This window comes from Anabrus simplex, chromosome 5 (genome assembly GCF_040414725.1).
Source record: "Anabrus simplex isolate iqAnaSimp1 chromosome 5, ASM4041472v1, whole genome shotgun sequence".
Lineage (NCBI taxonomy): Eukaryota > Metazoa > Arthropoda > Insecta > Orthoptera > Tettigoniidae > Anabrus > Anabrus simplex.
The window spans coordinates 219,417,695-219,445,187 of NC_090269.1; the positions used below are offsets into that span (position 1 = coordinate 219,417,695).

Sequence of the window (27,493 nt, forward strand, 5' to 3'; positions counted from 1 at the left end):
CGATAAAATACTACTTACCACTTTCCGATATCTTTACTAGTGGAAAAGTTTTGACACTTTCAAATATTTGACTTTTAAAGGGGCTTGGCTAGTTAGTGCAGACATTTTTAAAAACAACATTTAGGACAAAATATGCTTGCTAACATATGTAAATTATATATATTCTGAAAGAGAGAACTCCAAAGAATAGTAATACACGAAAATAGAAAATTCAAATTTTTTCAAATAATTCACGTACACGTGCCCTTAATCTCAGTGTGAAGAAGAGAAATAAATTTAGTCCTACGGACACAGTCTTTTGTACTGTTTGTAATGAGTATGGAGAAGCAAATGCAATTATCTAACACACACACACACACATGGAAATATATTAGTTTCTATGAAGACAGTAAAGAAACAGTTTGACTCTTAACGCGCAGTCTCTCGAAAAAAAAAACTAAGTTCCATTAAGACACACTTAATCAAAAAATCACAGTCTGTCAGAAATAAATTCTCCACTGAGGCACAATTTTACAAGTAGCCTAACATAATCTCTCAACAATAAATGTAGACACAGTCTTTCACGAGGTGAATTAACAGTCTTTGAAAAGAAATGTTAGCACAGTCTTTCACAAAGTGAATAACACAGTCTTTTGGAAAGAAAGGTCGGCACAGTATTTCACGAAGTGAATTAACACAGTCTTTTGGAAAGAAACATTGGCACTGTCCTTTACGACGCAAAGTAACACAGTGCTTTGAAAAGAAATGTACTTTCAGTAGGACACAGTTTCACAAAATAACTTAACACAGTCTCTTGAAGAGGAAACAATGTTTCACTAAGGCACAGTCCTTACTCACTAAGTCCTTCACACTCGTATAACAGCACAGTTTCAAAAATATCTACGAGACAGCGATTACTGTATAGTCCCTGCAAGACGAAAATAATGTTAATCAGCTGGACAGTTCGACATTACAAATGAACAAGTTTCCTGCTTGCACGCAAAGTTAGTCCGATGAGAATATGTTCGACACTTTTATCGCGTATTTTCTATCACCGGTCCTTAGCCGGACAGAGTAACAGACTGTACTACCGCAGCTGGCCCGCACGGCGTGGCAGGTTGTACACGACGAAATCACACACTCACTGTCTACTACGGGGCTGGCGAGCTTCTTATATTGCCCTAGGTCGGACAGCCAGACTGAAAATGAGCCTTTTTAAAAATTTTATAACTAGGCCATCCTTCCGCCGATTTTCATGAAATTTTGGGCAGTAGTATTTGTTATCAAGGCCTACAAGGTGACATTCTTCAAATTACAATCTGACATCCCGTTCGTGATGAAGCGAATGGAACATTCGATCGTGACATCACTTGGCATTGGCTGGTACTCTGCAGCAAGTGATCACTTGCACGCTGTCACCCATGATGCCTGCGTGCTCGGCGCTTGTTTTAAATCCACACAGTCAGGTGTTGGCGCGTTCTCCTCAAGAAATACGTGAATGGCGAATGCTGACAGGGCATTCTCGTTTCTATACATACGTACGTACATACATACATACATACATACAGAGAAAGAAATCCAGCAGTAACTGTGAGAACGTTTAGGCCTATATTAATTTCAGGTAGAAAATAAAGTGTACTGGAATTTTGCGTAATATTTTTGTTCCAATTTTTATCCTAACGGTCCCGCAAATATTAATTTATTCCTCTTCTTCTTTATTAGTTTACCCTCCAGGGTTGGTTTTTCCCCTCTTTGACCTTTCAGCCTCTGATGAACTTGTTTCTGCTTCCCAGCTTCATAAACAAGGTTGGCATGAATGCTTGTCCATTTTGACATATTTTCAGTCTTGATGTGGGATGTGTAAGCCAAGAAAAAATGCAGATAAATACAGGAAAATAAAAAGAAAAAAACATAAAATAAATTGGGTGGTAAAAGATTAGGAAAACAGAAAAAGGAGGAGGATTCCAACAGTATTGGAGGGAACAGACAAGTGTCAAATCAAGTCATACGTAGAGAGAGAGAGATGGATGTATAAGAACTGGTATTAATGAGGAGACTGTCTGTTCAAAGATGGCAGTGTATGAAGATGTGGAGATTGTCGTGTCCTATTCTCCTCTTTCTGTGCATCCTCTTTCCTCAGTAACCTGCCTTGTGTTTCTTATTGGGGGATTCCTTTTCTTGTTCTTATATACACACACACACACACACACACACACACACAGACATGAATTGATTTGACACTTGTTTGTTCCTTTCCAATTACTTGTATTTTAAAGTTATGTATTTAATTTATAATTGTTGAAGTGTTGGAATCACCTTTCCCTGTTGAAAAATATTCATGGTAATGTATGCTTTAAATTGACTCTGTGTTTGTTATCGTGTTAATTGTAAGATGTATTTTCCTATATTTCTCTTTCAGAGAATCCCCGTATAGGGACAAAATTCAAGAGAATGCTGTTGGAGCTTTACAAGATTTGTGTGCAACTAATGCTTGCCCTCTGCCAGAATACAAGCTTCTTGTTACTGAAGGACCTCCACATGCTCGGAAATTTACTTTCCTCTGCTCTGTTTCCAAGCTCAAGGAAACAGGTAAATTGTATTCCCTTGAACCTTGGTTTTAATTAATAATTGTGCCATCACATTTCCTTGCTGATGAAGAAGCACTATGCCCTACGTAAGGAACTCCGCATGGTGTTCACAGACCTGCAGAAAGCCTTTGACCATGTTCCTAGAGAGACCACCTGGATGGTTTTGGGAGACCAAAATATTCCTGGGGAGTAAGTGAGACTGATTCAGGGCATGAATGTTCATCCGTCTACCAAAATTATAGCTAGTTTACCGGGCGAGTTGGCCATGCGCGTAGAGGCGCGCGGCTGTGAGCTTGCATCCGGGAGATAGTAGGTTCGAATCCCACTATCGGCAGCCCTGAAAATGGTTTTCCGTGGTTTCCCATTTTCACACCAGGCAAATGCTGGGGCTGTACCTTAAGGCCACGGCCGCTTCCTTCCAACTCCTAGGCCTTTCCTATCCCATCGTCGCCATAAGACCTATCTGTGTCGGCTTGACGTAAAGCCCCTAGCAAAAAAAAATATATATATAGCTAGTTTAGGTGTCTCAAAGTGTTTTCATGTTGAAGTTCGCGTGCATCGGGGATCAACACAGAGTCAAATTCTATTCAACATTGTTAGCTACTTGACAAAGTAACTGATGCTAGAATGCCTGGATCTTGCTATACACAAAGTAGCATTAGAACAATGGAGAGCATTGCTTGAAACAGACTCAGGATCAGCCATGAGAAGACAGAATACATACTCTGCAACTTCACAGAGCCAAATTTCTTTGGCCCACACAGCACAGTCTTCCTAGCTGGTGAAACACTGATGATGATTGACACATTCAGTGAAGTTTTTCAGGCTGTTGAAAATAATGTAGGATTTAGAATGATTAAATAACAGATTGTACCTGAAAAAAGATATTTAGCTAAAAACAGAATGACATGTTTCATTCTTGACAGATCATCAGATTCTTCAAATCACACTTTCAGTTTTTGTTTTACTATTTTATTTTATCAATTTATTAATATTACGGAAAAGTATAAAAACATTTGTATTAAAATTCTGTCCATACCATCCTACTAATATTGTTGACATGTTTGAGCTTATCTTAATGATGTACTCCTATTGTCCTTTCCCTCTACTCGCTGGCTTATTTCCAGTAACTTTCCGTTACATAATGTTCCAGTGACATCATCGTTTCACCCTTTTGTTGTTGTTATTTTTGTAATTTATTTATTTAGACTTTGTTTTCATGGGGCGATGTGCTGGCGCAGTAGTACCAGGCTTTGCCTGGGTAAATTTGTTAAATGCAATTAACTGCATTCCCCATCCCCGAGCCTATGAAAGATATCTGTTGTATATTTTCTCCCCAGTTTGCTTTGAACTTCAATAATGAGGTTTTGTATGAGCAGTAGTTTCCTCTTGTTGCTGTAAAAAAAACTAAATAAGCCCCCTCTAAAATCCCCGTACCCTAGATTTCATAAAAATAATTTGCAGCTAAGTTTCATCCCACCTTTTATCTTGAAATTTAATACTGATAAGTAAACCTTCTTTCCTTTGATACCGATTTGCTGGAAATCCATATATTTTCTGAAAGCTTATGTCAAAAGTAGAAAAACTATGAAATCTTAGGAGCAGAGGGATAAGTGTTTAAGAGCTGTAGGACCCACAAAATATCAGTAAAGTGTTGGAAGCATGACACCAAAAGTTGCTAAAATGCTCGTTTCACATGTTTATATGAACTAATATGGTAAGAAGGTGGAAATCTCAAAATAAAGGAAACAACAACCCGTTGGAAAGAAACAATATACGTTGGGATTTTGAAAATATGATCTTTTATTGACTTAAAGCGAAATCTTTTACACGAGACAATCAATGTGCAATTCATCAAATAAACAGTGAGATGGGCAGAAAGACAGTTCACAAAGGGCACGTTTTACAAAAGCGATAGCCTCTCATTTTGCACACACATCCTTTGTCAATGAATCAAAGCAGTAATCCATTGGCGCAATCCACATTCCAGGTTCGCCGTCCAAGTATTCGCCCTTATAAAAAGCTTAGGTACTTAATCAAGTTCTTGAAATGAGGAGCACGGAACTGATATAGGGAAAAGGACTGCAGAGTCAGGAAACTGTTGCGATGCCAAATGTGCTCCTGTGTCTCGATAATGATTGTCTCTATTATGTAACGAACAAAAGATTTGTATTGTCTAAGAAAAAAAATTAATATCCAGAGGCTGGATCTTCCCCGTACATCCTTCAGGTACCAGTTCTTTTTTGTAGGAGTTTACCATCAGGTACTTTGGAAGCAGTCAATGCACGACCTTTGTTAGAACAGCATGAATCCACTAAAAGCAGAATTTTCTTCCCGTCATCGGGTATACTTGGCCGAAATCTCTCACGGTAGAGCCGTTTAAGGTCTGCTTTTGACATCTTCGCTGTTTTTCCAGCATACGGTCTTATATTCGGAGGATCTGCCGGCTTTGACTGCAGGAATTTTCCAGATGGCTCGAATACAAGCACATATGTTGGTCGCAGTATTTCGCCTTTCATTGAAATCTCAGACATAAATCATTAAACTGTGTTATGTTGCAGAGACTGATCCAACAACAGTGCAAACAACTGTTGTTCCTCTGGTTCGCAAAGTTCGATGGCCATGTAATTCTTTGTCAAATCTACTCTGGTCAGCATTGAAGATATATGTCGGTGGAAAGTTTTCTATAACAATAAGGTTGTGAATTTTCGCAACAAAATCATCGCTCACCTGTGACAAGTTTATTAACAAACAAGAAATTTCTAAATGAATAACAATGGATCCTAGATTACCCACAGTTAAATCATACCCTAAAATTCACAAGGTCAGCATCCCCATGAGACCCCTCATAAACGTCAGACCAAGCCTTACACATACTGTAAGATTTCACAATTCATTCAAAAATTTCTGAAGAAATATTATGTATTTTCTAAATAAAAAATAAGTTAAAAAAACAGTCTGAAATACAATAGAGCCCTACAAAATCACCAAAGATCTGGAAATCCAGCAATATCACTCATTACTAGAGATGGGGAATCTGATTCATTTAGAAGAATCGGTTCATATGAAATGTTTCACAAAAATTATTTGTTCATTTGATTTGTTCATTCGATTACCACGCGATTGAGAGCTGAAAGCAAAACCATGGAATCAGATGAACCAGTCTGTTATGTTCCTTATAACTAGAGCACTATCAAATCTCAAAATATGCATGCATTCATGTACTATAATATGGCAAAACATGCACAATAAACTGGAAAATATGCACTATCAAAATTCAGTTCCTTTTGAAACATTGTACAACAACTACTGTAATTTCCCCTGAATTGTCTTAATTTAAGCTCATCCGTTTATCTGTCAGCATATCCTTAAACACAGAAAATAATCTTTCTACATCACAAGAAGTGACAGGTACACACTTAATGAAGATATTTGGGACAAATTGTATGTCTTTTACATTTTTACCACAATCCGTCTTATATAAGCTTGAATTCGAAGTCAGGATTTGAACGGATCACTTTGTTCTACCTACGGTATCTCCAGCTGCCGCAGCTACTCCTCCGTGCGATGATTGCAGGCACTTTTGAATGTCCTTAATAACTGGTAATGATTGCCTGCTGCGATAACAAAGACTTGTGATGAGTAAAGATTTCCGGGTAGGAAATTCCAGGATAACAACAGAAGATAGTTCAGTGCAAAACCAAGGTTTATAAGCTGCTATCTCAGTAACGCAGCATCACAGAAGTTTGATACAACAAATGAGCCGTCATTGTGTAATGCACAATTTGAGGTTCAGTTTATAGCAGTTTTTTAATTTCGTGTGGCTATTTCTAGCCGAGTGCAGCCCTTGTAAGGCAGGCCCTCCGATGAGGATGGGCGGCATCTGCCATGTGTAGGGAACTGTGTGTTATTGTGATGGAGGGTAGTGTTGTGTGGTGTGTGATTTGCAGGGTTGTTGGGGACAGCACAAACACCCAGTCCCTGAGCCATTGGAATTAACCAATGAAGGTTAAAATCCCCGACCCGGCCGAGAATCGAACCCAGGACTCTCTGAACCGAAGGCCAGTACGCTGACCATTCAGCCAGCGAGTCGGGCATTTATAGCAGTGTGTAACTGGGACAACTTATTCCTAAGAATTACAGAGATCGACGTGCGGATTTCCGGCTTACATCAGTGTTTATTCAAGCAACAGATAAAGTGTTTAGTTAATTGGATTATAGGACCTCTGCCGTATATGCTAACTTTGGTTGTCAGATAGGATGCCAGGAATACATTCGCTCCACCTCTCGGTAAAAGACATACTGTATAATGTGGAAAAATGGCCCCAAATTCTGTACACCAGTATTCATAAAAGGCACTGTCATGCAAGTTAACATTGTATTTGCGCCAGAGTCAGAAGGAAAGTCCATGTTATGCAGTATAAACGTCCAAATATTCGCTATCAAATCCAAAATCTTCAAAATATGCATTTTGCATTAATTTTCTCCTAAAAAGGCCAAACCATGCAAACATGCATGGAAAAAGAATGGCTGTTTGGAATCATTAAGCCATAAAACAAGTATTTACAAAGTTTGAGAAGTGTAACTAGCTTATTTAAGAACATGCATTCGCATGGAAATCCAGGCTCTACTTATAACTGCTGCTGCTTTACAAGTTAAGAGAAATGAAATATTCAACGTAATTCTTAGCATCATTAGCAAGAGTAACAACCTTTTTAGAGATCACAGTCGAAAAATTGTGTACTCTCTGTAGAAGGCAGTGAAATAATAGGAAACAAATTTGTGCCCACTTATAAGAATATGGATGTAATGTCATCCTCAAATGGATCATGGTCATTTTGGGCAAGGATAACGGCTCATCAACAGTAAATACTCGTACACCTTAAAAAGCAAAATAATGCAATACCGCCAAAGTCATTGCGTTATTGAAGTAAATCATCTGGCTCAGGATTTTTAAAATTACAATTGGCTTTTTGTGTAATATATATCTATTTCAAAAAGCAGGTGGTCGATGAACAAGATCACTTTCGTGAACATGAACCTTGAGGTAAACTTAACCTGTCATTTCGAGCTGGAAGTTGAGTGTATATTACAGTTCCTTGAAGTGTGGAACCTGAAATGATCATTTCTTGTTTAAAAAAATATATTTTTTCCTATAAGGTTAGGTTAGTTATTTTTATGTCGCACCGACACAGATATGTCTTATGGCGACAATGGGATGGGAAAGGCCTAGGAATGGGAAGGAAGCGGCTGTGGCCTTAATTAAGTTACAGCTCCAGCATTTACCTGGTGTGAAAATGGGAAACCACGGAAAACCATCTTCAGGGCTGCGTACAGTGGGGGTTCGAACCCACTGTCTCCCGATTACTGGATACTGGCCGCACTAAAGCAACTGCAGCTATCGAGCGTGGTATATTATCAGTCTTATCACAAACATGTACCCAAATATCCCCACACAAAGGACCATAGATCTAATAGAAACAAATTTGAAAAAACAAGGCAGATTAAGCTTCTTAGAAATAGAATAATTCACAAGCAGGGGCTTGCAATGGAGTCACCGGTCTCAGGAATTTTAGTGCAAATCTTCATAGACTATCTTGAACATACAAACGTTAGTAAATAACATAATTGTTTTGGTGCAGATTTGTGGATGATATATTCACCATAATAGACGGGCAATCCACTAATGGTAACACTATCTTAGACCAAATTAACAAACTGCATCAACACATGAAATTTACCATGGAAACAGAAGTGAACCACACTCTAAATTATTTCGATGTATCTGTTAGCAGACACTATAACCACGTGTCTTACAATATATACCGAAAGCCAACTCAAACATCAAATACTATAAAACATTATTCTACCCACTCAAATGCCCACAAATGAGCAGCTTGTTATAGCATGATATACAGGGCCTTCGACATTTCCCTGTCCACTGAAAACTTAAAGAAATAAATACGATTCATACAATAGCTAAAAATATTGGATGCAATAGAGAATCAGTAAATAAAATCATTCACAAAATCAAACACCTACCGAAGTCTAAGAAAGTTTACACAACCTTTACCTTTAACAATGCCAGTATCCATCACATCAGCAACATATTCAAAAATTATCATCTTAGAATAGCCTTCTGAACTTCACATAACAATTCAACCCTTTTCTACAATACTAAATCTGTCGATAAAAGTAACAAATACAGCCAATCAGGCATGTATAGATTGGAATGTGTCAACTGTGAAGTAAGTTATGTTGGGCAAACAGTAGGCGCTTTAACATCTGTTACGCTGAACATATTAATGCTCTAAAACACAAGGGTTTCTCCTCTATGGGGCAACACATGGTTGACTCCAAACATATTTTTTACAGTATCCAAGGTTACATGAAAATTCTCAAAACAATATCCAAAAGTACCATGTTCAACATAATTGAATATTACATTCATCTGGGTCAATATGTCAACCCAAACCACAATCTCATTAAAATCACAGAAAAAGCTAACATTCTTTATGAAGCTATCATTCCTCTAATCAAAGAGCATTATTTGAAGGACATCATTAAATAACAAAAACACGTACCCAGAACCCACCAAGGCACACCTCCTCCCCTCCACTCGACTCCTCTCACTCCACAGTCCCAACAATAGCGCTCGCCGAGCACATCCAACGGCGAAACAAGCAACTAGCTCGGGAAACAGACAATAAACTCTAATACAAATTTCACAGATAAACTCTAATACGAATTTCACAGACATTCCATATTTCTTTTTCATTCTAGATACTCCAGATTACACAAAGCTCAAAAACAGCTCACAAAGAAATTAATCCAACTTCTTATTTAAGAGATGTTCTCTCGTAACTACAAATGCAACACGTACAAGACACTGCCTGACAAAGAAATTGAAGCACCCCGAGGGTATGTTTGGACGCCAAGGTAACTTCGTTCACGTACACACCATTGGCGAGTATGTTAGAGTTGCAATTCTCTGTGACAGAACGGCCACCAGAGTGCATTAGTGTTGTTGTTCATGTGTAGTGTTGTTACCTGGCCTGGTAAGGTATATAAGGGGTGTGAACAGCATCAGATGTTGAGTGATCACTGTGAAGGGAAGGGGACAGATATGCTGCATACTCGTTTCAGACAGCATTATCAGCGTCTGACAGAGTTTGAAAAGGGCCTCATTGCGGGTCTCCGTTTGGCCGGCTGGTTGAATTGTGCTCTATCCAGATTTGTGGGGCATTCGGATGTGGCTGTGGCCTGATGTTGGACTGCATTGAAACGTGAGGGCAGACCTACTCTTCGTCAAGTTTCTAGTCAATCACTTCTGACCACCACTAGGGAGGATCGCTGTATTGTGCACCAAGGCACATCATAACCCCTTCACATCTGCATCTGCCATCTGAGAATAAGTAATGGACTCTCTGCAACATTCGTGTCATCCCATACCATTGGTTGGAGACTAGCAGTAGCTGGACTAGGGAATTACTATCCCATGCGTAGGCTGCTAACACCACAACACAAACGGGTGAGTTTGGAGTGGTGCTATGACCGGGAAGCATGGGCTGCTATTAAACGGTGTCGCATTGTTTTTAGCGATGAATCGCGGTCCTGCACTACCCCGGATGTCAATCATCTGCGAGTATGGTGGCGGACTGGGGAGAGGTCGCATTCTTGTAATCTTTTGGAGAGACACAGAGGTGTTACTACTGGTGTCAGGGTATGGGGAGCCATCGGGTATGACTTCAGGTCATGGATGGTAGGGAACTCTGAAGGCACAACGGTACATGTGTTACTTCCCATGCAGCAGTATCGTGGTGCCATTTTTCAACAGGACAATGCTCGTCCACACACGACACATGTATGAACAGCCTACGTGATGTTGAGGTACTCCCATGGCCAGCAAGATCCCAGGTCTGTCCCCGATAGAACGTGTGGGACCAGCTCGGACGTCAACACTGCCCCAGTGCCAGTATCTAGGATATCCAAAACCAGTTGCAACAGTTGTGGGCCAGCTTGCCTCTGGAGAGGTTTCAACTTCTTTGACACCTTTCCCAACCAAATCAGTGCATGCATCCAGGCTAGACAGGGTGCAGTGTCATATTGATAAGTGGGCTCGTACTGCCAGGTTCTTTGTAAATTTGACTTGGGTTTGTTATCACTGAAATAACCTCACATATCCTCTCAACGCGTGAAGTTTCATTTCGTTTCCTCCTCACCTTCTGGATGCTTCAATTGTTTTTTGCCAGGTTATGTAAGAGCAAGCAGATGTTAGGCATGATTCATAAGTTCCTTGAAGGATCTCAAAACATAAAAGTAAAACTGATATTCCTGTTGCTTGCATATTCAGTCCTTTCAACAGTTGGTGCATTCATACAAAAGAGAATCATCTAGTCTCCTTCACAATGGCAAACTGTTTTCAGTCTGGCAAGAATAGATCTTACAATGTCACTATTCTTCATCTCGCTGACTTCGAAGACTGGAAAATTATCTGCCTAATCATTCCTTCCACTAAAGTTGGAATAGCATTCAAAACATCAGATGTAAAAACAGTTGTTATTGAAAAGAATATTGTAATGAAATTGTCAATAATTTGGATTATAAGGAGCTCCATCAGAACTGGAAACCTCTGAATCAAACATACATCAGTGACTATTGTGGCAGAACAGTTGTAACAGATCAAGAATATGCCCTGAACGCTTTCTTATATCAGAACAGAAGTTTTGAGATTTGGAAAAATTGTGCTCTTTAAGACCATAGTGAAATATAATTTTGAAGACGCTCTACCAGAAACATAAGCAAAAGATTTGCTCTATTTCAGAAAGACACCTAAAGGCAAGGTTTATTTTTCAGTGTTGTCCATCAATTTGAATGTCCACTGATTTTAATAACTTGAATTAAGTGTTTGTATTTTACTCTGTAATCAGTTATGTCACTTTCTGAAGGAATATTTGTCTTAATTATCTTGTTGATCAAATAATACATTATTTTGTATCAGTATTTTCAATCTACAGAGTTCGATTAAGAGAACTACAGAGGTGTGAAGTATTGCAAACACATTGTAAGCAATGTCATAATGACATTATGTTACAATTTACAGCTCGACAAATTGTCTTAAGTGCAATTTGTGAAATAAAATGCACTTGAACAGTATGATATGAAACAGTTTAATCATTTTTCAGAATTCATTTCATAGGATCATTTTAAAATTTGTTGTGCATAATGTGTGAGAAGAATTAAAATTTTGTGAACTGAAACAGATTTTTCTCTCTCCTGTGAAATTAAATTTTTGGTGCTTATGACATGCTGGCTTTCTAGGGACGATAAAGGTATTGATTCCCATAGGTGACTTAAAATATTTGTCCTGAATGAGTAAATTCTTAATACCAAAATAATTAGTCCGTTATTGGAAATTACACATTTTCCAGCTAACTCATTCTTGGTTGCCAGCATTTCGTCCTGGTGTGCTGATTTGGGCTCAGCAGTTGGCATAGGGATGTGGTGACCTAATCGCCCAGTGGGTAACCACTGCAATCAGCCTCCTGAGTATTGGCGGGTAAATTGTAAAACTTACTGACATGAGGAAATTCATGTCAGGCACTGACCAGATAGTGCATAACAAAATATTAACGCAAAAGGTCCATGATAGGCCTAATAAGTCATTGGTAGCATATTAACATCGCTTTCAACAATCAAACCAGCCTCGAATTGAATGTGAAACCAATACCAGAAGTGACAAACCCTCTGTGCAGATCTGTTAGGTATGACAGCCAAAACGGCTCCGATGATCGACAAATCTGTTCAATGAAGTCAAATAAATATTAAAGTTTATTTATTACACCTGTTCAATACATTAAAAAATATAATGAATTAAATAAAATTATAGGGACATGTTTTGCCCTTTAATTATGAGCATCAGCCTTAATCTCAAACTGAAAGTTGATTAATCAGGTACCTGATTGTAATTAACTTACATATGAATGTGAAGGAAATGTTGGAATGTGCGAAATGGTTGACAGTAGTTATGAAATTCTTAATATCAGGCCTTAATAAAGTCTAAAATACAAATATTCGTAAAATTATACACTTTCTTGAATGTAGTTAAGAAATTCTTGAAATGAGGCGTTAATGATGTTTAAAATACAAGTAGTCTTGAGTTTATACACTAGAGGAAACTTTTGGATTTTAAACAGATTGAATGTCACTATAATAAGCACCTCAAGTGGGTTTTATAATAAATGTGAAGTGATAAAACTGTAGTTTTTTAGAAGCATGAGAGAAGAAGAGTGCTTGAAGGTAAGTTGCTGTGTTAAATGTTAGCAGGAAGGAACGGCTGTAGTCTCTTGTGTAGAGTCGTAAGGGAAGTTTGGATTGAAGTCTCTTTATTAACGTTGAAATTGGTTGGCGTAAATCTGTTCAAGGAAAAATACAATAATTGGGACTATTAATATAGTATAATTAGAAAAGGATACAAGAATTCAGGAAATCACATGGATTATGACAGAGAAACATACCGGTAATGGGACGAAGTGAAATAAGGAAGAAAAGGTGTAGTGGTAGTAAGGTGCTGGAGAGGGGATATAAAATGTGGTGGTCAGGAAGAGACAAAAAGAAGAAATGGTGTTGCAATAATAGTGGCTAAAAGAACTGGCCAACAAAGTCCTCTTATGTGTGTTGTGTTTGTGACAGGATAATTAAATTTCAGTTAATGATGGAAGGAAATATTCTTGATATAATCCAGGTTTATGCTCCTCAAATAGGTTGTGAAATAGATGAAAAAGAAGAGTTTATCATTAAACTGGAGGATGCTGTAACATCTGACAGGACTGTGATTATAGGAGACTTGAATGCTAGAGTTGAGAATGGGGCCAGAAATATTACCGAGAAAAGCTCTGGAATGGACAGAATCTGGAAGAGGAGCAAGATCACAAACAAGATGGAGGGATTTGGTGGCGGATGACTTAAACCGGAAAGGACTACAGTTGGGAGACAGTGATGAACGATACTGTGGAGAAAAAAGAGGAGATTGGAATGGGCTCTGTGAACAACCTGCAGAAGCAGAAACGTTTCAGGAAGGAGGAGGTAACTAACACATCTACCAAGATGTATGGCTAGTGCATGTAGTGGAGGCCATTGTACAGGCTACTTGGAGCCTCAGGCTTATATTATTATTCCATATATGTTTATTCCAATTATATTGGAATTACAAACTTACTCATTCAGGACAAATATTTCAAGGTCACCATGGGAATCAAAATCTATATCATCTGATGGCTTAACAGGCATCATTTTTTGTAAAAGAGACCATGCCTAATAGAGGATGGTTGCCTAGTTGTACCTCCTCTTCAAACAATAATCACCACCACCAGCGTATGAGCCCACACTGGGGTGATATACTGGCAACCAAAAATGAGTTAATTTGGAAAATGTATAATTTCCAATAATGGACCAATTATACATGAAGGGTACTGTAAGAACATAGGCTACAACCCCGACCTCGCTTGCCTTAGATACTGCAGTCTGATGGCAAAATAAGTGATAGGTTTCTGGAGAGCGCAGTGCAACATTGGGCTGCGAATATGAACAAAAAGAACATTTAGCTTACTCCATACCTTTGGAACTTGAAGCCATAGTACGCTTTAAACAATATAAACAATTTAAACCATACAAAACCATAGTATGCTCTTGATTGAAATTTACAGTAGCCAGTAGAACATCATGTGTGATTTCCCAGAAGGCAATGCAATATGTAATGAGTAGACGTTGGATTTATATCCTGTATAAATCACCAAAATAAGAATGCAAGTATGCTGCAGAAAAAAGTGGTGAAATATTCATTTAAGTATGCACTTACTTTCATGCTATTAAATACTTGTATTAAATGCAGATGTAACGTTCCTTTACTATAGAGCGTTCCAACCTTAAATTGCAGTACAGCAGTAATGGGATAATACTGTCTCTTTCCTTCTCCCATGTTTTGCAGGCACCGCTGTCCTACTCTAATGCAGCGGGTTTGCCAAATATCCGTAAATCAGAATGTTATCGGTTAAAATGGGTGAATATTGTGTTATGTACAGAATTTCAAGGCGCATTTGATACCGTTAACAAAAAAATGTAAAAAAATAATTTAGTGTGAAAATGGTAATATAATGGAAAGTTTCGCCAAATGCAAAATCTTCATTGCATAGAATTATCATGTCATAACTCCTATTTTATATTCATTATTTTCCTAATTTTTTCACTGCTGGTAAAGAAACTTTTCAGCTCCATGTAGATAAGTTTATTTTTAAATATAAATGATAACAAAATGCAGTATGAGTTTATTTTCAGTCATGTTCTGGGAATTTTATGTACAGGCACAAAAAAGTCAGTCGCTGGCCAGCGTCTTTCCTATTGGATTTGCATGGGGGGTCAAAACGGGGCAAATGGTCTTCAGATGTGGAAGTTATTTTTAAAACAATCCCGAAGTTCTCATCTTGCTTAGTTCTTAATTTGTGACAGGAAGAATATCTCCTTAAATGTTGGTTTCGCGTGTGACTCGGCTGGCTGGCTGGCTGGCTGGCTGAAGTACCGGTAGTGATCTCCCAAACATGTGCTTTTAACATTTCCAGACAGTCGAATGCAGTGCAGTGCTCATTTCATCAATAGTATGTATAATAGTGATTAAATACGTAACAGTGACATGTACAATTCTTGAGGGAAAGTGTATTTCGTTTGTGTGGTTCGTGAGTTCGTGCTCGTGCATGGGGATCTAATTTCGAAGAAAAAGTGCAGAAGGATCATGGTGTGGTTAAAGCAAAGTAAACGGTCTTCGGCTATGGAAGTTATTTTTAAATCATACCTTTAGTCCTTATCTCATTATCTCTTAATTTATGACAGGGAGAACGTCTCGTTTGTTTACGTTTCACGAGTGACTCGGCTGCCTGAGCTTGTAAATATACTGACAGCCGTGTGCAGTGGTGTTCATTTAATCCGTATTATAAGATTGATTAATTAAAGATCAGTGATAAATATAATATTTAATGGCGTGTGGCCTCCGGAGAGGCAGAGTGCAGGTCTTTTGAGTTGACGCCGCATAGTCGACCTGCGCGTCTATAAGACGTGTATTGTGTTTGTGTAGTCTGTGTAGTTGTCAGTTCGTGCTCGTGTGGGGGCTTCTTAGTTTGAAGAAAAAGTGCAGAAGGATGTACAATGCATCGTCAAATTAAAAAGAAACATTCCGTAGGTAACTCAGGGGAAAAGAACGCAATATTATAATGAGTGTCCTGGATTATTTTTTAAAGACTTTGAATATGGGCAGTGCAGTCAGTGAAACAGCTAATGCTACAGGTTGTTTCGAAAGAACAATATATGCTATAAGGAAGGAACACACACATGGTCCTTTGCGAACTCCCGCCAAAAAGAGCAAAAAAAGAGAAGGACGGCAGAAAAATGCAAGGAAAATTAAATATGATGAAATTGTGCGAAGTGGAGTGCATCGGGTGGTTCACTCTCTTTTATTTGCTAACATACCACCGACATTGAACGTGATTTTGAGTCAGGTAAATGGAAAAGGTCTTTGCCAAGATTTTCAAAACTACGTTGTATCGCTTCTTACATGATATAGGCTTCCGTTATTTAAGACGGGGTAATAAAGCAGTTTTAATTGAAACCGATGAAATTATTAATTGGAGGCACAGATATATCAAGGAGATAAAACGTTTTGAGTGCACAAAATGAAGCTATAATTTACAGAGATGAATCGTGGGTAAATATTGGGCAGACAGTGACAAAAGAATGGAAGAATACGACAGTGAAAAGTGCACGGCAGGCCGCCATTGAAGGCGTGAGTTCGGGACTTAGGCCACCGAAAAGCTGAGGACCGTGATTCGCCTTAGTACACGCGGGTAATGAACATGGTTTTGTTCCTAAAGTTGAACTAACATTTTTATGCCATAAAAATATAGGACAACTGGGCAAATTACTTGAACGAAGTAAAGAAAAATGAAAGATTTGTGGAAAGCAGACGAATTACAGGACGATGTCGACGAAACGTTTTTTAATACCACTTTCTTCATCGTCCGGATCATCCTCAAGTTCATCTCCCGAGCCCGGTTCATCCAAAGGGGGAACATCAGGCCTTGCAGAAATGATAGAGGGTGTACGTTCAATGTCTGAGAGCACTGCCAGTGATTAAGGTATGTTGTATTTATTTTACCACCCTACAAATATTAATTTATGAATGAATGAACTAAAAATTACAAAATTACAAATGAAAAATGTGGAACTGTGACGCTCTGAGTCACACTCGAGCGTGATCTTCACGAGTCTATTTCGCAACAGCGCGCTCCATCTACGCTGTACTGCAATTTAAGGTTGGAACGCTCTATAGACACAATTCAACCACAACAATACATAAAGAAATTATCATGAATAAACAACTGAATGAAAATCGAAAATCACACTACTTACAGTTGCAGCTAAACCACTAGTACAAACAATCCGTGCATAGTTTGTTAGGCATATCAATCTATCAGTGTTCACTGTTAAAACAATATACACATGTCTCCTAGATAAGTCACAGTGTGTTATTTAATACACATAAGTCAATCAGTAAGGTTGTAAGAAATATATGGGGAAAAAACACAAACATGAAGAAACACATATTCGATTTTCATTTTACACCGCACGCCCTACTTTTCCTGTCCATAATTTGCTTCGCAGTATACTACAACAGTCCTCTCCAAGGTTTCTGGTATGAATCTGTGGCGTTTGTTAAAACTAGCTTCAATGTGGAGAATGATCTCTCTACATCTGCGGATGTGATAGGATAATATTTGAAATCAGGAGCGAGTGTAGGTGTTGATCATTCTGGTAGATGCACATTATCAGTACCAGCCAAATATTTGTTTATAGCTACCATGGTGTCGTAGCCCAGATTTAGTTTAAGGACATGCCCGAAGTTTCCAGTTCACACTTCATGTTCTCCATAATGTCCAGTGAATTACAAAGCGTCAACCAACGTGTTTCCATGAACCTACTACGCTGGTGTAGCAGGGGGAAAGGTGATACTCTCACGTCGCACGTCCCAGGTGGCGAATAGGGGGGTCCTAAATGGCTTGCCGGCAGAGTTGAGTGAAATAAAATAGCTCTCACGGACCAAACACACAAACCCCTGTGGGTGGGGGACACAGACGAAGGATACACCCACGGTATCCCCTGCCTGCTCTAAGAGGCGACTAAAAGGGGCGACCAAGGGATGACATTTGAACCATGAAACTACTTGTGCTTGGTACCATTATATGAGGAATACCATGGGTTGACGTTACTGGCAGTTAATACCACCATGTGAGGAACACCATGGATCTACATTACCAATGAGTAGTGCCGTTATGTGAGGAACACCACGGTTCTGTGGTTAGTAGGGTGTACGATTGTGTGTATTCCACCGAAGCAGGGGAGCGGGCATTTTTCTATGCAAACTAATGTCCATGTGCCGTAACGCTGTGCTGGAATGTATCAGTTTCCCTGGGTTCAGAATGGATCTGCGCTAACTATTAGTACCACTTTACGAGAAACACTATGGGTGTACGTTGCCTGTGATTAGTACCACTGTATGAGAAAACGCACGGTATTGGCTGGCACCCGTGGTAAGTACCACTGTCCGAAAACCACGGGTGTGCGTTACCTGAGAGTAGGTCCATTATATGAAGAATACCATGGGTTTGTATTACCTGTGATTGTTACCATAATGTCATACACTGTGAGTCTATATTGCCTATGGTTAGTACCACTATGTGAGCAGCAACATGAATATACGTTGCCTGTGATTAGTTCCACTTAGTGAGGGACACCACGGGAATACCGGTGACCGTGATTAGTCCTACTATGTGCGGAGCACCCTGGGTCTGCGTTGCTTGCGAGTAGTATCCTTATGTGTGAAACACCGTGGGTTTGTGTTACCTGTGAGTGATGCCATTGTGTGCGACATACAATAGGTCTACATTTCCTGTGATTAGTAGCACCATTAGAGAAACACCATGAGTCTACGTTGCCTGTGATTAGTATTGTGCCATTTCACTGTCTTATGACATAATTTAATGGAGCTAAAATGGACGCAATTGCCAAGATCTAAGTTAAATATGATGCATAAACTCGGTCATCTATATCAATGAGATACAATATATTACGAGATCGAAGTAGGAAAAAATCAAGGTGGCAGTGACTGAGACAAAGAAAGAACTCAGAATTGTTAGGACACTACTATTGAAAAGAGGAAAATTGAAAGAGCAAGCTTGAGAAACGGTCGTGTTGATCTGGAGATACCTAACGCATACAATATTTCAACACTTGGAAAGAAATTCATTTAAGGAAGAAGATTGGCAGAATATATACTCATTGGAGAACGCATAATTACAAAAACCGTAATAAACCATAAATAAATCTGCAACACAAGAAGAAAATTAGAAAGAAGTGCATACATTGGGTTATCAAGACGGCAAGGGATAACCATTGACATTGTTACCGTAGTTGCGTGGAACAGAGAGGTGAAAGGTGCTTTCTTGAATGGGTCTATCTACGATACTCAAAGATTAATTCTACAGCATTTAGGAAAAACCAGGTAAGTCTATAAACTAATTTTTTACAGGACAGCTATTTAAAGTTCACTGCTAGCCCTAAAATCAGCATATTGAAGCAGAGACATAAAATTTATAAAATATGGTTATCTTGATGTCTCCTTTCAATGGGATACTATGAAAATAATTGTATGTATACCATCGGGGCACAAACTGACTTAGACGGTTTTTTCCGACTAATGACTGGCCAAAAAAAAACTTACTCTGTTTTGTACTTTCACTTTTAAGACTACCAAAAAGTAATTTGTTCAAACAGTTTTTTTTTAAATGTGAAAAAAGAATATTTACAATAAACAGCTTGTACTAATAGAAACATCCAAGTCATTGTACTTCTGAAAGTTCCTTTCATGCATCAGCATTAACTTCTTCGAGATCTGGATCACTTGTAGGAATGGCAGCAACTGACAAATTCTGCTGTCAGTGAGAGGAAGAAGGTCCAGAAGATCTTTCTTCTTCTCTCTGCTTATTGGTACTGGACCTGCATGGATCAGTGGTAGAGAAGTTGGTAAAGATATTCTTCCTCATCTTCGAAGAGACAGTTCTCGGAAATTTACATCCTCATTGAAGGTGTGTCTGAAGAAAATTGTACTTACTGGTTTCTTAACATACTTCAGCCAATGTGTTGAGTACCACAGAAATTTATTTCCCTCAGTATCATCCTCCTTCATTTGAAATGGGCCCGTTGTATTCAGGAGGGTTGAGAAATCCAGAAAATGTCTTCGTTCCATAACAATCACATCAAAGAGATTTTTGCGTCTGCATGACCTCACTAACTGGTACCAGTCATTTGGGTGGCTGATCTTCATCCCAGTTTTCTTCTTTTCCTTCTCAATTATTGCATGATCTGCATCACATTCCATGTGGGTATGTCCACTTACCAGGAATTTGTGGTGTATTTCTTGTATGCGGTCATTAGTCTGCATAACATGTGAACATTACAGCTACAATGCAGTTTCTATTTTGCCCACCACAACAATATGAATAAAATACTACAGATTGAATATTTTCAGGCAATTGGGAAATGAACTGATATATACAGGAAGCAATTTGATTTCCATCCCTGCCAGAAACACTTTCATCCCACATGAAACATGTTGCTTTGTTTGTTTTCAAGTGATGTACGGTCAGGTTAAATGTCCATAATTGCCGTTTATAGAATGATACTGAAGTAGTCAGAAAGGGTGTGGGAAGACATTGCTGAAGGTCAAAGGCAAAAATTCCTTTCCTTTCATCCGATAGGGCTGCCTCTTTTTCCTGGCGTTTTGTATTTTAAGCTGCCTCTGCAGCCCTGTGGTGGGCATCACGTTCTTTGGTAAACTCTTCTTTGGCGTCCCCAGACAATGTGTTCATTTTCATGTTAATTAAATCACACTCGTGACGTATCTTGTTTAGGCTTCTTAAAAGTCAGGCCCAACTCATGGAAGCATTTAGTATAGATACTCAAGGACACTGGATTAACTGTACACTGTTTATGCAAATTGTACAGCTTACTAATGCTCAAGTCTGGGGATAGAAACTTTTTATTGTCCTCTGTCGACAATAATGGCTTTCATAGCTTGGAAAAGACATAACTTGATTTTTCACAATTTCCATTTCACTGTCTGTTCTTTTATTTGGGGGTGCTGCCTTTTCTTTTCCATCTGCAGGCACTATTCCCGTGGGTGAGGTCCTTTTTTTCTTCATGACCCGTTCTATGAAACCTGTAGTCTCTCCTAATGTTCGACGAAAGCATTCTATGCACATTTGATGACCTTTGCCTTCCAAAATGATATTGTACTCACAAGCATACTCTCTCGATTTCCCTTGACTCTCGTGCCGAACTCTGTGTTTTGGGTGTCTAAATTGTGATGACAGAAGATAGGTACTGGACTCTGTTATCATGATCACCAATAGCCCAGTAGTTTTTAAAACATTCTTGCCAGTCTAACTCTGAGATTCGTTCGCTGCATTTCATACGACATGGTTTTAAAGTCAATATCTGTCTTTCTTTAACTGTATTCCCTTTACTTGTTTCGTAAGTTAATCTCTTATTTCTGAGCTCTTTATTGAGTCTCCTTTGATATCTTGATGTATTAATCTTTCATGGAACATGTTTAACCATACGATTTTCTGCCTTCTGTAGGCTTAAACTGCTCTTACTTATGGCTGAGTCATCGTCAGGGTTACTGGAAACATCATCTTCAGTGGTACTCTCAAGGACAAAATCTGGATCCTTTGCTCTCTCATCAAAATTAAAGTCAGTATCTCCGTCCTCAGTTTCCAAACTTGCAAGTTCTAATAGCGCCATTAACTCCAGAAATGGCAAATCTGTAAAATAATAACACGACAGTCACGAATACATTTGGAATTTTGTTTCTTTTCTCAGAATTAATTTCCATTTAAAAAATCCTAGCAAGAAACTTGCGAGGAATTACGAAACATCGGTATCCATGTTATTTCTCCATTTTATTAACAATTTAATGCTAAGTTGAGTTGGTGGATATGAATTTCTAGAATATTGCATTATTAATAATAATAACCATGCCTTCGTCAATCAGCACATCATATTTTTGATGCTCTTCACTCATTCTCGCATTGGTATTATTGGGTTCAGTCTGTGGTACTGAGGCTAGTGTAGAAGAATCTAAAATAGAATGTAAAATAAATAATAATGTGATTTGAAATATGATTAATACATTAACAATAGTCATAGTATAATAATAACTCACCGTTTTGGTTTCCACCACCATTTTCTTGTGGGTTCTCAATCCTTACTCCCATATTCACTCCATCAGAACATGAATTTAATGTTCTTTTAGCCAAATAAACTAATCGTTCTCCACGACTAAGTATATATCCACACCCTTCTATGTTAACAAGGGAACTACAAATACCTACACATAAGCCAGTGTCATTATTAAAATGCTAGGGAAATCGACAATGCACATTATTAAAGCAAGTACTATAATGAAATTATTTTAAGAAATACCGTACATAGTTCTATAAAGTCCGTGAATGGATTTAACATGAACATTTAACTGTCTATTCCCTCTACTATTCAATTACAATATTAAAATATTTTGATTTCAGTTTGTTATTAGTCATTACTTAATGCTTTGCAGCTTAATAAACCATACAAGTAGACTTACCCGGTTTTAACAGCCACTACAATAATGATTCGCAAAGGTCAAAATAATGTAACTAGACTTACCCGCTTTTTCTTCTTCGCAACTTCCTCTGATCAGAATCAAATAAGTTGACTTATCCTTACAAATGCATACTAACTGACTTACCTCGAACATTAAATGCGCAATAATGGCGCTATTTTTCACAAGATCACTTACCCGTCTTTACACGATGCAAGTATCATCATAAGTGATCGCTTGGTGCACTTAACTCATTTTCGACTAAAAGTGGACTTCCGGGTTTTTCCCAAATGCTGTAGAATTTAAAACTAAAAATAAAGGTTATATTTCTTTTCAGATATTAAATTTTAACAAAACTATTCACTTCGTGAAAGAACAAGATTTCAGGTACAGAGCTAGTTTGGTACAAAGTAGGAAAAACAGAAAAACCCAGTAAAGTTAGTTACAAAATTCAAGCTTCCAGCTCCCAATTTACAAAAGTCCCTACATCACTACTGTTGCGTTTAGCTATATAGTCAAGGAGATGAGTCTCCCAATTTCTTTTACAGAATATTTAAATCACACACAGTTTTCACAAGCACCTTTTACTTCAAAGGTTACAAGATACAGCCTTCCAAAGGCACCATTCAATATTTACACAAATTTCAAGAAAGAGCCTCTATGCTCTATAATTCTACCAAGGAGACTGCGCTCCCAAACTCTTACAGCCTACTCAAGGCAACCTTTAACTTTTACGTTTGGGAGTAGAGCGTCTTTGCTCAATAAAATTTACACTTTCAGGCCTCTCCAGGCACACCCCATAATTTACAAGACCATATCAATTGTCTTTTAAGTTTACACAGGGGTATTGAGTACCCATTCTACCGGGCCTTCCTGAAAATAACAGGTTAAAGTTACTGGCCCAAAAATCAAAATGCTGCGGAGGCAGATATTTGCACTCCTTAAAATTTGTACACGAGATAAAACCCTATTTGGGCTCCTGGCCCGAAGTTACAGGGCCTAATCCCATTCTACTGAGGTGACTAGATAGGTTACAATTTACAATAGTGAAACCAGTTACAAAATTGTAGTCACCTCAAGATTAAATTGAAGGGAAATTCGAGAGGGTAACACACTCTCTATCACCTGTTTTAGTTAAGTGCTATAGACGCGTTGAACTTTTACATGAGAAGAAAGAAAATTTTACAGTTTCAGAATTTTGCAGTTGCATTATTTAAGAATGGAAACCTTCTGCTCGAATTAGCTGGCAGATACACCTACAGAGTTAGAAATATGGTGGCCATTACCTTAGCTGATGTTCTGCTTGCCGACGGATGAGTCCCCCGCCTCCTCTCTTAACACACACACTGTCACACGACGATCAATAAGACAAGTTAACTCGAAAATGTGTCAGCTTTTATACCCGAGAGGAAGGCTCAAGAAGGCTCTGGACTAAGACCAGACACACCCTCTCATTTTTATTGGACAGTTGAAAAGTTACAAGAAGCATGTGATTGGCAGAAAAATAAATACATGAAATTTGCTATTGGTTGAAATCCCAAGTCGGCGAAAAGAGCTAGAAGTGTTGCAACCTTAGAAATATCACAAACAAGGAAAAACCAATTCAGTTTAAACAACCTATAAATACCAAATTTTTAATAGTTCTACTCTACACCAGAGTGCATGACATCAGTTTTTTAATGGACATCTATAAAAATAAAAATAAAAAGTCCGAATTTCTTGAAATAGTTGTTGCAAACTTTGTGTTAGATAGTGTTCTTCAAGGCGCTTCATTTAAATGCATGGGGTTGAGGTGTACCTCCCGGTACAGACATGATTACAAGGAAGAAATCTCAAGGATAGGGAGAAATAGCTAAATTAACCCAAAAAATAACAATGTTAATACCGATTGTCGTGATATTGGGAGAGCAGTCAAGAAAACATAACTAGTCGCTCGTTCCTTTTCTTATTACCATCAAAAAATCTAAGAACCTAAGATAAAACACTTGTGACACAATGATATTAAATAAAGATATAACACACAACACAGTCCAAAGAATGTTCTTGAGTAGTGTCTATCAATTTCAAACATTTTCCCCACCCTGGTCAACCTCTAGGGGGATGACCAGCTGAATTGGTCCTTGGTCCATCTTCTCCAGAAGTCGTCTGACAGCTTTTGTCTCAGTCTGAATTGTTCAAGGCAAGTCTTTTAGTCGGTTCTGGTCCTCTTGGCACAGTCGTAAGTCCTTCACCAACAAGAAAGTGTGCCGGCGTCAGGGGTTCAGCGTCATCTCCATGGGAGATCGGTCTTGAATTTACCACAGCTTCAATGTTGACTGGAGTGGTGTTAAGCTGTTCTTCTGTAAGTCTTGATAATCTCGGCACCTTTCTTAGGTATCGCTTAACTGTACCTATCCTTCTCTCCCACCATCCCCCCCCACCAAGCTGCCCATAGGGCGATGAACTTCCAAGTTATACTGTCTTTTGCAAGAAATCAATGGGTCTCCGAAGATGACAGTGCCTTCCAAAGTTCTGACAGTTCTGCATTGGTGGCCTGAAATGTACTTGCGTTGTCTGTATATATGGTATGTGGCAGTCCACGCCTACCAGCAAACCTTTGAAGGGCCATAAGGAATGTGTCAGTGGTCATACTGGAGCATAACTCTGAATGCACTGCACGTGTAACAGCACAAGTGAATAGTGTTATGTAAGCCTTTTCCAATAATCTCGGCACCTTTCTTAGGTATCGCTTAACTGTACCTATCCTCTCCCACCATCCCCCCCCACCAAGCTGCCCATAGGGCGATGAACTTCCAAGTTATACTGTCTTTTGCAAGAAATCAATGGGTCTCCGAAGATGACAGTGCCTTCCAAAGTTCTGACAGTTCTGCATTGGTGGCCTGAAATGTACTTGCGTTGTCTGTATATATGGTATGTGGCAGTCCACGCCTACCAGCAAACCTTTGAAGGGCCATAAGGAATGTGTCAGTGGTCATACTGGAGCATAACTCTGAATGCACTGCACGTGTAACAGCACAAGTGAATAGTGTTATGTAAGCCTTTTCCATCGTCATGCCTACTTTGATGTAGAGGGGACCGGCGAAGTCAATCCCGGTAACTGCAAAGAGTTTCAACGGTCTCATCCTATCCGCAGGTAGTGGAGCTTCGATTTTCTGCCTTCTAGGGTTCTTCATGAGCCTTCTAGGGTTCTTCATGATTCTGCATGGGAGGCAGGCGTGCAAGACCCTCTTAACAGTTTGACGAGCTCTAAGTATCCAGAACTCTTTCCGAAGCTCCAACAGTATAACCCGAACTCCAAAATAATGTAATCTGATATGTGTTTGCTGAATGAGTGGATACGTGAATCGATGAGAGCCGTCTAGAAGTATAGGGTGCCGTCGCTCCTTAGCGAGGTTCACACAGTGCAATCGACCCCCGAGGCAGAGGAGTCCGCCTTCAATGAAGGGGTTGAAGGGTCCTATTTTGGATTCTTTAGGAATTGGTCGACCGTCTTCAAGTGCTTGAAGTTCTAGTGCAAAACATTCTTGTTGAATAACTCCTTTCCAGTATGTACGTGCCTTTGCAAGCTCCACCGCTGTTAGTTCTCCTGTAAGCTTATCTCGATGACGAGTGTTGTGTGTAAATCAAAGAATGCAACCAGTAATGCGTATCAGTTTCCAGTAGGAACTGAACTTGGAACTGTCGATGACGCTGGAATATGTATTCGTTGTCATTACATGTTTTATGTTTCTCTTCTCCTCAGGAAGTTGCTCGCTTGGAGTTTGAGCACCAGATGGCCAACATTCCTCACGATGTGAAAGCCATGTGGGTCCATTCCACCACTTGCGCTCATTCCGTATCTGGTCACCACGAAGTCCTTGTGTAAGGTGGTCAGCCAGGTTCTCATGTCCAGGGCAATGCCTCCACTGACTTGGAGTTGAGTACGATTGAATCTCCGTTACTCTGTTGCAGACAAAGGTTTTCCATCTATTTGGGTCACTGTGTATCCAACGCAAGGTGACAGTAGAATCCGTCCATAGTATTTCCTGAGTGATATCGTGGCTTGTAGCTGCACAGAAATAGGACAACAATCGTGCTCCCACTAGGGCTGCTATTAGTTCGAGCCGTGGCAAGGTTACCTTCTTGACGGGTGTGAGCCTGTTCTTGCTGCAGGCCAGATGGACGAGTATGTTGCTTCCCGCGTTCGTGCATACAAAACGCCCTTTTTGAAGCATCACAAAATACGTGGATCTGACCTTGCGCTCCCTGAAGTAGCTAGCCACCGCGGAATTTGTACCCGTGAAAGAGAGGATAAGGAGGATGCCCAAGTGTTCCATGATGCTCCGATATCAAGAGATAGCAACTCGTCCTAGTCAATTCCCCTGCACCACGTATCCTGGAATAACAGCTTACTGAGAAGGGATATGGGAGATAACAGACCGAGTGGATCATAGAATCTAGCCGTAATCTGTAATAACTTCCTCTTGGTGATTGGTCCTTCAGATAAAGCCTCGGTAGTCTCCTCTGGATCAATGTGAAGGTTATCCATTTCTGTATTCCAGTAAACGCCTAGTACCTGCGTCTCTACGTTGACCTCTTAACCTTCGGCTCTCCAGATGGCCTGAATTAGTTACCCATTTCGCTAGGTGGAAGTTCATCAATTTCATCAGTGCAGTAAGTTCATAATACAGGGCAATCACACCATTGTCATTCTCCGCGCCGGATGAAAAGTAGTCCATAAAGGTATTGTCATCTATGAGGGGTGCTGCAATAGGAAATGTCGTCTTGTATCTGTCGGTAAGTTCCCTCAGTGTTGCTGAAAGCAAGAACGGACTGCACGTAAGGCCAAATGGGAGCCTAGTGAAGCGATAGGTCACTACCTCGTCCGTCATGTGGTAACTTCCATTACTGTCCTGGGTGACCCTGTACCACAAGAATCTGGTCAAATCCCTGTCATCCTTGTGCAAGAGCAGCTGAAGAAATGCCTGTGTAATATCAGTAAAGATGGCCATGGGATGTAGCCTGAATCATAGTAGAATAGCCAATGTCTCCAGTAGCAGATTTGGACCTGCCTCTAAAGCATCGTTGAGAGACAAAGAGTTGGTTTTGTGAGAAGATGCATCAAAAACTATTCTCCATTTTGTTTTTCCCAGTTTCTCCTTCTTTACAACTTAGTGAGGGAGATAAAACATGGTGTTCTTTG

At 39.3% G+C, this 27,493-nt stretch overlaps 1 protein-coding gene across 1 annotated transcript in view; it reads left to right on the forward strand.

Moving 5' to 3' along the window:
• Positions 1-27,493, forward strand: part of LOC136873923 (interferon-inducible double-stranded RNA-dependent protein kinase activator A homolog B) — a 310,706-nt gene that overhangs the window by 95,891 nt on the left and 187,322 nt on the right. Inside the window, exon 4 of the mRNA XM_067147282.2 lies at positions 2,399-2,568. Within this exon, the coding sequence (XP_067003383.2) occupies positions 2,399-2,568 (170 nt within the window). The remainder of the gene's footprint in view (positions 1-2,398; positions 2,569-27,493) is intronic.